This window comes from Hylaeus volcanicus, unplaced genomic scaffold (assembly GCF_026283585.1).
Source record: "Hylaeus volcanicus isolate JK05 unplaced genomic scaffold, UHH_iyHylVolc1.0_haploid 12050, whole genome shotgun sequence".
NCBI lineage: Eukaryota > Metazoa > Arthropoda > Insecta > Hymenoptera > Colletidae > Hylaeus > Hylaeus volcanicus.
Window position 1 is genome coordinate 1 of NW_026533043.1, and position 12,893 is coordinate 12,893.

The window sequence follows — 12,893 nt, forward strand, 5'->3', positions numbered from 1 at the left end:
GATGTATGCCATATTTAAAAGTAATAAATGCAAAAAAACTTTGTTTTTCTTAGAATCCAACAATTTAATACAATCTTCAATAATATATGATGAAAAAAATTTGTAAAAAAAAAATATAAATCACTAATTGATTATTAAAATTTGTGCAATGACACAAAAACTAAAAAAAATTATTAGTTATTTCAAAACAATCGAATATTTTGAATTAAAAAACTTGTATATTTTTGTTTTACTTTATAGTATAGACTCAATTTATGTGTATATCATCTTCAATCATTTTATTATTTAAAAAATACAAAAAACAGTGTTACATAAAGTTTACTGTTGTTATATATTTTAAAGAATAACAATTAAATAACATCAATAATTCTTTTTATTAAAAAAAAATCAAAGAGAATAATATATAGTATTCATAGACTGAAAACAAATCTTTAAAAAAAAAATTTTCTTTAAAATTTTCCATACTTAAAGCAAATACGTCTTAAAATTACATTTGAAAATAAAATTTCCTCGTAGAAAATTACAAGCATACTATACTTGAAAACAATTGAAAAACATTTATAAGTGAAGGCAATTCATAAATATTATGAAAATTTGTTTATGAGTGTTTTTTAGATCAAACCACAATATTTTGCCTAAGAAGAATTCATTGATTTTTATTTCCAGTTCTCTCAAATAAAAATAAAATGTAAAACTGAATTAATTTTTATCTTGATATTTCCAGATACTTATGGAACAGTCTATTTCAAAACTTCTTATATATTATTTTATTTAGTGTGCATAATTTTAGTAATAGAAATTTTATTATTCATTTTTCAATATTTGACAAAAAAAAATAGTTTCAAATTAAAGCATTTTTCTTTTTGAATTTAGTTTCCAATATTTTTGGGTTTAAAAATTAATTACAATAACGCAAGGTAAATTTAAGGTAAATATAACACGTACTTCATAGGTTTCCATTCTTGATTCATTTTTCTCTTTCAACAGTACAATAAAATAAATCATTTTTTTTTTCACACAAATGATTAAATTGAAAAAAAAGTGAATTTACTAACAGTTGTTCTAGACTACTCGATCTATGCTTCGATGGAAAAAACTATTTTAACTAAATGACGCTGCATATGATTTTTTACACCGACGTAAACTCAGTGCGATTACCCGTTTCTAATACATCCGTGTAATTATTCTTCAAAAATCTTCTTTTAATGTAAATAAATAAAATTTATATATATATGCCGTACTTATGCACATTACTAATTTATTATAACAGATTATAGAAGTTTACGAATGTAATATTTTGTTTTTTTCAAAAAACTTACTTCAATTTTACAATTGATGCCCTATTCATTTCAACGATCACTTTAACAGGTGTAAAAGAAAAATAGTAGTTTTTATTTTCACATCTATACAAATTAAAGCTTACCACAAAGTTTTTTTTCTTGCAAAATATTTCTCAAAATTTCTACTGTTAACCCAAAAAAATTATGACACAATTACCGATTTTCTTGTATCGAAAAATAATTTTAAGGTATTAAAATGTAAACACATTACATTGCTCATTAAAAAAACTTTTTTTCTTTGTTGGAAACAAACATGATTTAGCTTTGATAACTACTTAGCTTGCAATAAAATGTATCGTAATTGTTTCAGTTTTAGAAATGTTTTAACACAAAAAAAAAATTATCGAGAACACGACATACCGGTAAAAACGTTTCAACGCCTTCATAATAAAATAAGGAACATAAGTATTATATTTTCAACATTCCATTTAAGACATCTTTTTAGTGTTAACTCAATAGATAGCTTTATTCGTCATTCATTTATTAAAATTTCATGTCGAAATATTTTCCATGCATTTTGATTCTAGAAGTAACAGTGAATTTGGCGCGAAACCATGAAGTTTAAATTTAATCATCATCAAAATAAATTTCATCTCATTTAAATATAAAAGTAATAGTAAGACTTCTCCACTACCTAATTAACCTTTATTTAAATCCTTCCAACTACAGAACCATTCATGTAAAATATATCTTAGTAACAGTGAGGTTCCTATTTTGAAAAAATTCCATCGATTTAAAAATTACATAAACTTTTTTAATCTTTATACGAGTTATTCTTGTGTATACAAATTTCGTAATAAACTATCAACGGATAACGACAATTTTATTTTACATGTTTATATTTAGTAAACGTAAAAAAAAAAAATTAAAATACAAGAAGATTTTTTTTTTGAAATTAAAATTCTTAGATTACTAGACGTTATGCTGTTTTGTTATGGCAACAAAAAGATTGTTCCGTACTTTTTAAACCACATACTACATTAATTTTTCATAAAAACATGTCAAGCAATCTGCATTTACTAAAGGGACTATCGCTCTCTTGTTCTGTCTGTATGGTCCCAATAGACCTTCGACTCTTTTTGTAAGTAGATCAGCTATCAGTCTATGTAATACAATATTTTAAAACCTTTCTATTTATAAAAACTTGATGATCAACACGTAAACCTTAACCATCTTTCGGGTCTGACTAAAAGATGATGTGAAAAACGTTATTGCTGACTTTTCTTGCTGCAGTGTTATTAAGTAACTTGTCTATGAAGTGGTGAAAAGTTTTTTTAACTTAGTAGCTATTAGGGAATAGGCTATGACAAAGAATTCTGCAAGAACATACGGTTTCTTCTATACTTTAGTATGTAAGAAACAACGTAAGTATTTAACAGAGCACTCTAATGTTCACTAACGTAATATTTGGTGAACGATATTTATTTCAGTGCTAAGAAATATTTGAACACATAAATATATCTTGTTTTATGAAGTAGTTTTGAATATATGTTATATTCATCGAGAGAAATGATACGCCTGTGTTGTCTGTATTGTTTTAAATGTTCTAAATAAGTAATGCTTTTTTGTATAGAGATGGTAACAGTATGTAAATTTGCCGTTGAGAACACTCAGTCACAGATAAGCTTTTAAATATTCTGTAGTCACGTAGCTTGTTTGTGTAAAATGTCCCCTTATCTATGTTTTAACACCCTATTTTTTCTTGCAATTATTTATATTGTATAAACGTTCTGTTGTCTTCCGATAATACTATGGACTTCCCTAGTATTTTCTCCTGCTTAAAATTTGATTTTGATGATAGTAACGTTGAAGTAATGTTTTAATATCCAAGACAAATTTTCCCAGAAAAATCACCATTGCTCATTGTTAAAGTCATGAACCGTAACAACGAACCTCAAGATCGAAGTGCGTTGCCAGTACCTGTTTCAGACGAAAATGATAATGAAAATATTGATGGTACGATAATACCATCCGATGCTGGTAAAGCGATTGAAACCTTTGAACCTATACAAAAAATATTAGACGAATCTTTGTAAGATTTTAATTTTCGACATGTAAATACTCGTAACTGTATAAGACAGGCAATATAACACGTCCCCTAATCGAGGAGAGCTATGGCTTTTCCCTTCCGAAGCCGATGTTATATTATCTGTAAGTAGCTAGTTTTGTCAATACTTTTGTCAATCTTGGAACCACCATTAATCAAAACATTTTTATAGTACTTAGCATCCAAAAACCTAAATGAAATATGGACATTTCAACAAGTTGACGATACCTCCATTGTTAGACCCCTTTCCAAAAATGGAACCAAAAGTACTTTAAATTGTTTTCTTGTTACTAGCCATATGCTGTTCCTCACTAGCCTCAACCAAAAAAAAAAAAAAGACAAAAAAGAGTAAAGCACCGTTGACAGACATAAAACACTCAAAACCTGCAGAAACAGCCGGTCGCAACAAATATTATAACGATACAAAAAGCGAACGAATATTATTCTCGTAAGTTAACTCATAAATATATTCATGATTTCAGTATTTTAATTAGTACGAAATCTGAATTACCACCCCCCACGACGCATCGTCTTTCTCGACTCTCACAAAGCCAGTTAAAAGTAATAGAAAAGTACTTTTCATCTCAATAATAACTTCTTCATCTTCCTCTGTATTCTATTAGAAGCTTCCAGATTGGGCTCAACGCTTACACCGCACATTATCGTGGCTCTGTCAAACAGAAATATATCAACCGTTTCTTCACGAAATGAATTCCACCGATTCTCGTTTTACTGAAATGTATAACGCAATTCAACCAGGCTTGACTCCTATAGGTTTAGCCACCATTGTGAGGTACTTTTATTATTGTTACTTCTTCATTTTACTAGAACTCTGAAATAGTAAACTGGAGCAAAATGCGTATCAAACAAGTTTAGATGCTTTCAATGACATTTACTCTGTCTGGCTTTGTGGTTATCGGTAAGTTTCACCAGTTTCTTTCATCTTAATATGCACTGTTTTAACATTCAAGAACACATCCTCCTGGTAGTCCCTTATGGATTCAAACTTTTCAAGCATCTCGAACATTCACACAACAGATTGCTAATCAACCCTTAAAGGACAATTTTACACCAGAAAAATTCACGAACGCTTTACCATCATATGAGAAAAATCCATCCTTTAAATATGAAAATGTTCAAGAATCCGTGCTTAATGGTAAATTTGTGCTTTAACCACTCGTGAGTAATGTAGATTTGTTTTTTAAGAAGCTGACTCTAACGGCTCTGCAACGGTAGATCAAATTCTTCATGAATTTTTAGCTTTATGCGATACAACCGATAAAACTAAAAGCGGAGTTGCACCCAATAAAAATATCCATCATCAACCTTTAGATTCATCATGTGATTCGCAATCGATGGACACTCATCTGTATAAGAAACACATGAAAAAAAGTACTTTAAGTTAAAACTTTCTAGACAATCATTTTACAATTTTCAGAGTATAAAAGTGAAACATTAGAATCGATTTCCGATTTTGAACGAACAAATTTTCAAAATCATCTCTCGCAATTGGAAGCTACTCATCATCGAAAGGTGAAATGATAATTTTGTTTTGTGATCTAAAATTTGTTTGAAAAAATGCATTTTTTGCCATTCATTAGCTTTTCGAAGCATTTCGATGTACGGCGGTTTGGAGATCTATCGAAACAGGAGAAGTTGAATTAGACGATGCGAAAACATCTCCTCCTGTTTTTCGCAAAATGATCGCTTGGTGCCATGCCCAACTGTCTAATAAAGTAGCAATGAATTCATAGACCAATGAAACCATGCTAGCCTAGCCTTGTAGTGATTTTACAACGTGCCTTCTTAAATTGTTACGCACATGATTTGACCATAGTTTTTTTAGAAAAGAAAACTACGCTATGTCAGCCAATTTTGTTTTAATTAAATGGAAATGCATAGTGACAACGTCAAAAAAAATTTGATCAGAGAAACGAAGTCAGTAAAACACAATATTCATATTGACCTAAATAGTATTTTTAAATAAAATAAGCAATTTTACTCTACTAAACCCAAAGATTGCCTTTGGCGGTCGTGTTAAAGCTTATACCTCTACAAATCACATCTATACCTCGTTATCTCGAGTTTAAAAGATTTTATGGTCCAAACATTTTTTTTAAAGATTAGATAACTGTGTTTCGCAGTATTATATTACGCGTCTTTTTCTTTCTCTGATTCCATTATATGTATAAGTAGAGAACAAATAAAATAGAAGCTATAAACTTTTGCCAATGTAGTCGGTATTATTTATATGAAACCAAAATTTTCAGTTGTTCTATTGGGGAAATTTTTCGTGTTAATAAATTAATTTTTTTTCCGAACTAGAAAACAAATTTTCTTCATTAACATGTCAATCTTTTTTTTTATAAATTAGATTATTTTTATTTCGTGTAATAAATAATTTATTAAACCCGGAATATAAAAACGTCATGTGTAACCAAGTAGTAAAGCTTTTGTAATACAACCTTTTCTCACCAATAACAAATTTATTTTAAATTATAGGTTTTACTTTTGTAAATTCAATAAATATATTGGTACCAGAATAAAAAACACTGAAAACAGTCTTTTTTTTCTTTAGTAGTTCAGCTTTATTTGATATGCCTCAATTTAAACTAATTTAAAGAACAGAAAGCTATTTTTAAGAATGGTCCAAGAATCCGAAAAAAAAAAAAGGAAGAATGGTGTAAATGATAATTCGTTCAACAATAAAAGTAATAAAGTTCCTCATTCTAATACAATTACAGGTTTTGATTTGATCAACTCGCACAATTTGTGTAATGAAATGGACAAAGCAATACAATTTCCTTTCAATGGCAGTGAAAATGTAACGATTCCCAACGAATGTTCTTCAGTAGAAAGCATGCATCACAGTTTACCCGATTCTTTAAATACTATAATAGAGCAAGAAAATACACTTAACGCTGAAAATTTATCAAATAATGTGGCGCCTAGTCTTTCTCCTCCCATTGTAAACAGAGATTCTTCTAAAAAGGGAAACAATACTGCAAATCTAGTCGATTCAGACCAATCAGAGAATATTACAACCAAACTGGATACTAACGACGTCAAAAGTCAAGACGAGGTTTGTCAATGGCCTTGGATTCGTTTAATGTCAAAAGCGGGACGTCCATATTATTATAATGCCCTGACCTCAACAACGTCGTGGTTCCCTTCTCACAGTCGCGATAAAGAAGAAAAGCATCAATGTAAACCTCCTACGCTTTTTTCTGCCGCCAATGCTCAAAAGACGTGGCAAAAATTTTGGCAACAATGCCAGGATATTCAAAAACCATCGAAAACGAATTGTCACGAAGAGAAAAACAACACGACAGGAGATGATGCTGAAGATTCCTCCCAACCTACAATCAATAAATCTATGGCGGTTTATATCGAGCACTACAAATCCCCCACGGCTACAATGTTAGGTCGTGCTGCCCGACAACAAGTTCGTCCACCCAATACTGAAAATTCAGGATATGTCCAAGGTAATTTATTTTTATTCATTTAAACGCGTTTACAAAAGAAATGACTCTATTGCATATAGACAACAAAAAATTCCTATGATTGACTTTTTTTTTTAAGGTTTCGATGAATATAATATTTGGTACGGAAAATATTTAAGTGACAGAAGAGAAGGCTCACGTAGAGAAGATCGTGAAAAAGCGTTAACACGTTGCAATCCATTTACGTAAGACTAATACCGTGCTAAATTATACGATATTCTCATTTCAAGGGATTCCGGTTGGACTCGTTGTGATATGGAACCTCAACTAGATCGCCCTGTTCTATGTTTATATTTTGCAAAAGTAATGTCTAAACTTCTATTTTCATTCCTTCATCGTAAACACATTATTCTCAGGGTTGTTGTTATTTAGGATCAAACTGTCGGTATTATCATCGGTTGCCTACAGCGGAAGATGATGCTAAATTAGACATGCTTCACGATATATTTGGAAGAGAGCGCTTCGCATCGCACCGAGACGATATGGATGGTGTTGGAACATTTACTGAAGATTGTCGAACTCTTTTTGTTGGCGATATGAAGGTGAACCGTGTTTATTCGAATGCAGAAGAGAAAACCGAAGAACTTATTCGTCAACAATTTGGTCTTTGGGGTCCTTTAGAAAGTATCAGAGTTATTCGTAATAAGAACATTGCATTTGTTCGCTATAAGTATCGGTAAGAGTTTTTTTTTTTTTATTTCTTTCGGGTTAATACCAGCGTCTCTTTTACCAGCGTTCACGCTGAATTCGCCAAGGTTGCTATGGCCGAACAACGCCTTATGCTCGATAGATCGGATGACCAAATATCTGTACGATGGGCTCACGGCGGTCGCGATTCATCGTATGCTTTAAATGTTTGCAAAGATGTTTCTATGTCATTTCCATTTCTATCCTATGCTAGAAATGAAAACCAAAAAGAGATCTCCTCGAGAGATTGGGAACAAGCTAATACTGCTACTATGAATCGATTAGAAAATTTAGGCTACACACAAGAAGAGATTGATTGCCAATTAAAGTGGAGCATTCAGCAAAAAAGTGTGAGCCAGCAGAATACAGCGGAAAATACTACAGCTGTTGTCTCCAGTTATCCATTAAATACAATGGCACATTTAAACACCACGTTTGATAATACTACAAGTGAAACTAAAAATACTCTTCCAAATTCTTCAGAACAACCTACTAACGAAGACGATATTTATAATTTTGAGTGTCCTACCCTAAACAAAGTAAGTATCATGTAAATAAATTAATTTGTCTTATCAATTGTATCCTTATCATAAGGCATTTTCTCGTATACAAAATTTTCATGATGAAAACGTTTTTAAAGTTTCACTTTAAAAACCTCTTAGCTAAATTCATTGTCTTGAAATTTGTATATTACCTGATTAACGTTAAATTATATTGGTTTTACTATATCTCCAAATAAAAAGTTAATAATACAAGTTTTCGTTATTTTGAATCGCTTATTATTAAAAGGAAGACTCAACTTACTCTGCAAAAGCATAACGTATAAACGCTAAATTTGTTTTTGAAAAAACATAGAATTACCATTATGACACACCACCAATTCAAATTTCCTTAATAAAAGATTAACGCTTTTTTTAAAAACCTCTTGACAATTTTTACAAAGCTAGGGAATTTAATTTTCGACTTTAGATTAGACAAAGATGTGAAGCTAAACCTACAAACCTCTTCCGTTAATAGACTCGTGTCAAAGACATGAATTTGAATTCTAAATTACATCACTTTCGTAATTTTAAATATAGACAGAAGAACACAACTTAGAATCTTTCTAACTTCAATTCAGTGCGATTTCAAGATATCCTACTATTAACCTAACGTTATTACCAAGAAATCACTTAAAATATTCAAAACGTAGAGTGTAACTGTCTTTGTATAATGTAAAAAAATGATTCTAGTATTCTAAAATAATTAATAAAAAAAAAGCACGTTATACTAAACAAAATAATCAATTTTTTAACAACAGTTTTTTTATTAATCAATCTGTAATTTCTCTGTTAAATTAAATAAATAATTTTTATGTATTTAAAGGTCTTTAAATCGTAACAACGTTTTTCTTTATTGTTTTAATAAAGTTGTAGCAAAGAAATTCATTAAGATTACTAAAGCATTCACCTTTTTAATAATTTTTAAAATCACAAAAGAACAAATTTTGATAAATTCACATTTAAACGCAACCAGACAATTTGTAACAGAAATTAATTGAAATTAAAAGAAAAAAATTACATTATTAAATAGTGTCATATAAGTTAGCATTATAAAACAAAGTTTTTTTTTCAATTTCTTGTTTCATTTCAACCGAAGGTTATTATTATAATGACACAAGAAAATGAACTCCCTTCACGAATTAAAAGAATTTTGTTAGTTACTTTTTTTCTAAATTACCACATTAACTATAGACCGAATCCGACTTACAAAACCCCAAAATTACTACGTCATGACACTTGATGATGCTTGTAATCTATCAATATAATTATCAATTGTTTGTGTTTCTTGCTCCTGTTCAAAACCATAATCATTGAGCAACAATTGCTTGATGTTTTCTTTTTGACTCAGATCACTATAAAGATCACTCACATTCTACGTAAGAAAACATTATGTTTACAAATAAAGCTAAAATAAAGAGGTTTTTCGAAACGGTATTCAATGTAACTAAGGTAATGTTACCTTTTGCAATTGGGTCTGTGTACTTTGACTTATTACTGGGCTTTCATAATTGATATTGATTTCCGCGTTTTCTATTCGTATATAAATTAAATTATTTTAATACTCTTTTAATGAATGCAGTGAATACACTACTTGATGCTTGCCACGTATTCTACAGTTCAATGTGTATTTTTATTAAAAAATTAGTTTGATGAAATAACTAACTTGAAAATCAAATGGAGAAAGAATAGAATTGCTATGAGAATTAAAAAAAATCAGGTCATAAAATTAAAAAAGAGTTTTTTAAAAATACCTTGGAGGTAGTAGTGGCACTTGTGATAACAATTCATTCACTGAACGGGGAATTCGTAGAGCTAAGAGATGTGTTAAATACAGAATAAAACAAAAAAAAAACTTGAAAAACATTTTCGATTTAGAATATACTTTTAAACATTCAACACTTTTAATCATATCAACAAACGATGTTAATGCTGTTATTGTAAGTCGGGTGATCGAAAGATGTAGAAATAGTTTGTTATTTATCATAAAATAATTCTACTCAAAAAAAAAGAAGAAAAAATAAGAATCTATTATCAAAACATATTATTTTCTTGTTGATTCGACGTTACTGATAAATTTTATGTTTTCAAAATAACTTGATGTTGACACAAAAATTGTTACTAACAAATGAAAATACTTGTGGGTTTATTTTAAGACGTGACACAATAATAAAAATGCCGAAGTTTTATTTTGTTGGTAAAGAAATGCCTTTCGGTGATGTTGAAGATATTAACTGAGCTTCACCATTAATCTAAAGAAATTAACATTGAAGGAAAAGGACAGATATTATGTTTAAACTAATTATTTGCTCAAAAAAATCGTAATTTTTAGAAAATTTTAATCGTCAATCCATTACCATAATTGGACTAAAATATGGATGGCTCATAAGTTCTTTAGGTAGCGGGCGTGTATTATGATCATACACAAGCATTTTATCTACTAGATCTATAGCTTCAGCGGTACATAAATGTTTATTCTCTTCATTGACAAAACTATTCCAACTACGACGTTGTCGACTGTATATATAAAAAAGATAAAAAGCAACCATGCAAATAAATTGAATGTACCGTCGTAAACGTTTTTGTAAACCATAATCCAGAATAATTTTATATTTTGCTAAATACTGAAATAAATCTTCGGTACCTAATTAAAAAAAATACAGTAACGTAATACGTCTATATCTGATGCTCTAACGTCAAAATGTCAACATTTGAAAATACCTAAAATATCTGCAATAGTAAGTAGTTGATACGTATTTCCTTGTTCATAAAAAAAAGGTTCCTTCATAAAAATCTAAAGCATCGGTATGGAACTATAAAATAAATTAGGAGTGTCAATATATGAAGTTGCGCACCATAGATGCGAGCATGCATCCCAAACTCCAAGTGTCTAATGAATAATGGTAAGACCGTAAATTAACCAATAATTCAGGGCCTTTATAAAAGCGAGACGCTACCTAAAAGGCCATAAGGATAAGACTAAATTTTAAAAAAAAATATACAAAAACAACTAACTCGAACGTTATATTTACAATGAGGATAATAAAATTCTGAAAGCCCCCAATCAATCAAACGCAGCTCTCTATGAAACACAAAGTGAAGAAAAAATTGTTTGATAAAAAGTATAATGTGACTTTTGAGCAATCTTAAAAAAAAAACCCACCCTTTCGAATGATCTATCATAACATTGTGAGGTTTGACATCGCGGTGCATGATTCCTTGACTGTGGCAGTAATCTAAAGCCTAAAAGAAAAATTAATACCCATGGGTTTTAAATTTTTTAAAAAATATTAGACTAAACGAAAATTCTGTCGCTTTTTAATAATAAAAAAAAAGGCGTGATTATGACTACTTAAACTTTAATGAAAAAACAAAAAGCCTTTTACTCATTGCTATTAATATTGATTACCTTAAGTATTTGATAAATATAGTATCTTATTTCCAAATCCGTTAATGTTGGGTAAAACGTTTTAAAATCTTTATTATTAATATGTTCAAAAATCTTTAGAGTACAAAAAACACAATTTGACAAACGACATATCCTAAGTCTTGTGCTTACAAGACTACGAGTTCGCGTATCAGGATCTTTAACAACGTCAAGAAGATTAACAATATTAGGCCCACCTTGTAAATTTCTAAGAACTTTTATTTCTTTATTAATTTTTTTTTGTCTAACAGGTTTTAAAACTTTAATAATACAAAACTCGTTTTTTTGTATATCAATTCCTTCGAAAACATCACTGTATTTTCCTCTTCCAACCCGTCGAATCACTTCGTACGAATAAGGCACAGACCACTCTATACGGTAATTTTCGTAATCCCAATGTTCTGCTGTACGTTGATAATTTACGTCGAAATATAGCCTGGGTAAAGGTGCTATAGATGTGTCATTTGACTCTGTTTCATTCAACTCTTCTTCATTGACTCTTTCCATGACGCTTCTTAAAAATCAAAATACGCAACCAAATAGGACACCTAGATACAAACATGAACGTAAAATTAGTTTTTTTCAACGCGCGTTTTAAAGCATGCGTTAACGTTTAACTCGTTTCAGATGTTCATAATAGCACGTATAGCAATAAAAGAAAAGAAGACAAAAAAAATTTTGTGGAAGGACATTACACGCAAACAGATATCATGAAAGGATCATTTAAGCAACAACTTTCATTTTTTATTAAACAAAACTATATATTTCCAACCTAGCAAAACTTCACAAAAAAAATTTGTTTTTTCTTTTACACACTCGACAACAGAGATAAAAATATTTCAAACTTAAAATTAACAAAAAAGCTGCATACACCAAAACGAAAGTTACTAACAAAAGGGATTTCCAAATATACACAGAGTCCGATTCAACTAAGGATATTCTTAGCTTGATTCTGTTTTTTGGCAACCTCCAAATGATGCTTTAGTAAAACTTGACAACGAATCATCTGTAAATTAACATTTGGGACAGTTTTGCCAAGTAACTCGAGTCAAGGTATGTAGTTTTCCGTGAATTCTTACAAATAATGTACAATTAAAAAAGTTGAGGCCATCTTTTTTTTTCACATAATGATTTTTTTTTCAAACATAGACAATTTTTTTTGTAAATAAACTAGAATAAAAATGAAAAAATTGATACACATTCTTACTATAATTTATTTACCTCTGTTACAAAACAATTTTTAAATAGAAAAAAAGTTAGACTAAATTATTGATTTCATTACTCCTTTCGTTGCCTTTTAATACCAAAATGTTTTTATAAATTTTCATTTTTCTTCATTGTCGTTTATTC

General features: G+C 29.6%; 3 protein-coding genes across 10 annotated transcripts; 2 read left to right on the top strand and 1 right to left on the bottom strand.

Annotated features, from left to right (window-relative positions):
• The first annotated feature begins 2,439 nt into the window (after positions 1-2,439).
• LOC128882522 (uncharacterized) lies at positions 2,440-5,347 on the top strand. 5 transcript variants are annotated; one of them, XM_054134135.1, is made up of 13 exons: positions 2,440-2,520; positions 2,574-2,704; positions 2,771-3,372; positions 3,422-3,491; positions 3,560-3,653; positions 3,703-3,835; positions 3,882-3,948; positions 4,011-4,180; positions 4,229-4,306; positions 4,359-4,543; positions 4,594-4,779; positions 4,826-4,920; positions 4,989-5,347. In XM_054134135.1, exons 3-13 carry the CDS (start codon positions 3,215-3,217, stop codon positions 5,139-5,141), a joined length of 1,389 nt encoding a protein of 462 aa, XP_053990110.1. In that variant the 5' UTR covers positions 2,440-2,520; positions 2,574-2,704; positions 2,771-3,214; the 3' UTR covers positions 5,142-5,347. The 5 variants fall into 5 exon arrangements, with proteins under 5 accessions (XP_053990110.1, XP_053990109.1, XP_053990107.1 ...); XM_054134134.1 differs by having other exon boundaries at positions 2,914-3,372; XM_054134136.1 differs by having other exon boundaries at positions 2,457-2,582; positions 2,634-2,704.
• A 572-nt stretch (positions 5,348-5,919) lies between these two features.
• Positions 5,920-8,400, top strand: LOC128882535 (uncharacterized). Of its 2 annotated transcripts, XM_054134155.1 has the most exons (7): positions 5,920-6,872; positions 6,970-7,075; positions 7,121-7,193; positions 7,247-7,566; positions 7,624-7,731; positions 7,792-8,116; positions 8,172-8,400. In XM_054134155.1, exons 1-7 carry the CDS (start codon positions 6,032-6,034, stop codon positions 8,226-8,228), a joined length of 1,830 nt encoding a protein of 609 aa, XP_053990130.1. In that variant the 5' UTR covers positions 5,920-6,031; the 3' UTR covers positions 8,229-8,400. The 2 variants fall into 2 exon arrangements, with proteins under 2 accessions (XP_053990130.1, XP_053990129.1); XM_054134154.1 differs by having other exon boundaries at positions 7,624-8,116.
• Positions 8,401-9,146: 746 nt separating this feature from the next.
• Positions 9,147-12,606, bottom strand: LOC128882536 (uncharacterized). Of its 3 annotated transcripts, none has more exons than XM_054134159.1 (14): positions 12,436-12,606; positions 11,676-12,091; positions 11,526-11,618; positions 11,280-11,359; positions 11,132-11,198; positions 10,972-11,073; positions 10,838-10,910; positions 10,685-10,760; positions 10,474-10,633; positions 9,871-10,368; positions 9,783-9,813; positions 9,711-9,729; positions 9,579-9,649; positions 9,147-9,491 (listed from the first exon to the last, which is right to left on the bottom strand). In XM_054134159.1, exons 2-10 carry the CDS (start codon positions 12,048-12,050, stop codon positions 10,303-10,305), a joined length of 1,092 nt encoding a protein of 363 aa, XP_053990134.1. In that variant the 5' UTR covers positions 12,051-12,091; positions 12,436-12,606; the 3' UTR covers positions 9,147-9,491; positions 9,579-9,649; positions 9,711-9,729; positions 9,783-9,813; positions 9,871-10,302. The 3 variants fall into 3 exon arrangements, with proteins under 3 accessions (XP_053990134.1, XP_053990133.1, XP_053990131.1); XM_054134158.1 differs by having other exon boundaries at positions 9,148-9,491; positions 12,415-12,605; XM_054134156.1 differs by having other exon boundaries at positions 9,148-9,491; positions 12,316-12,605.
• Between the last annotated feature and the right edge of the window lie 287 nt (positions 12,607-12,893).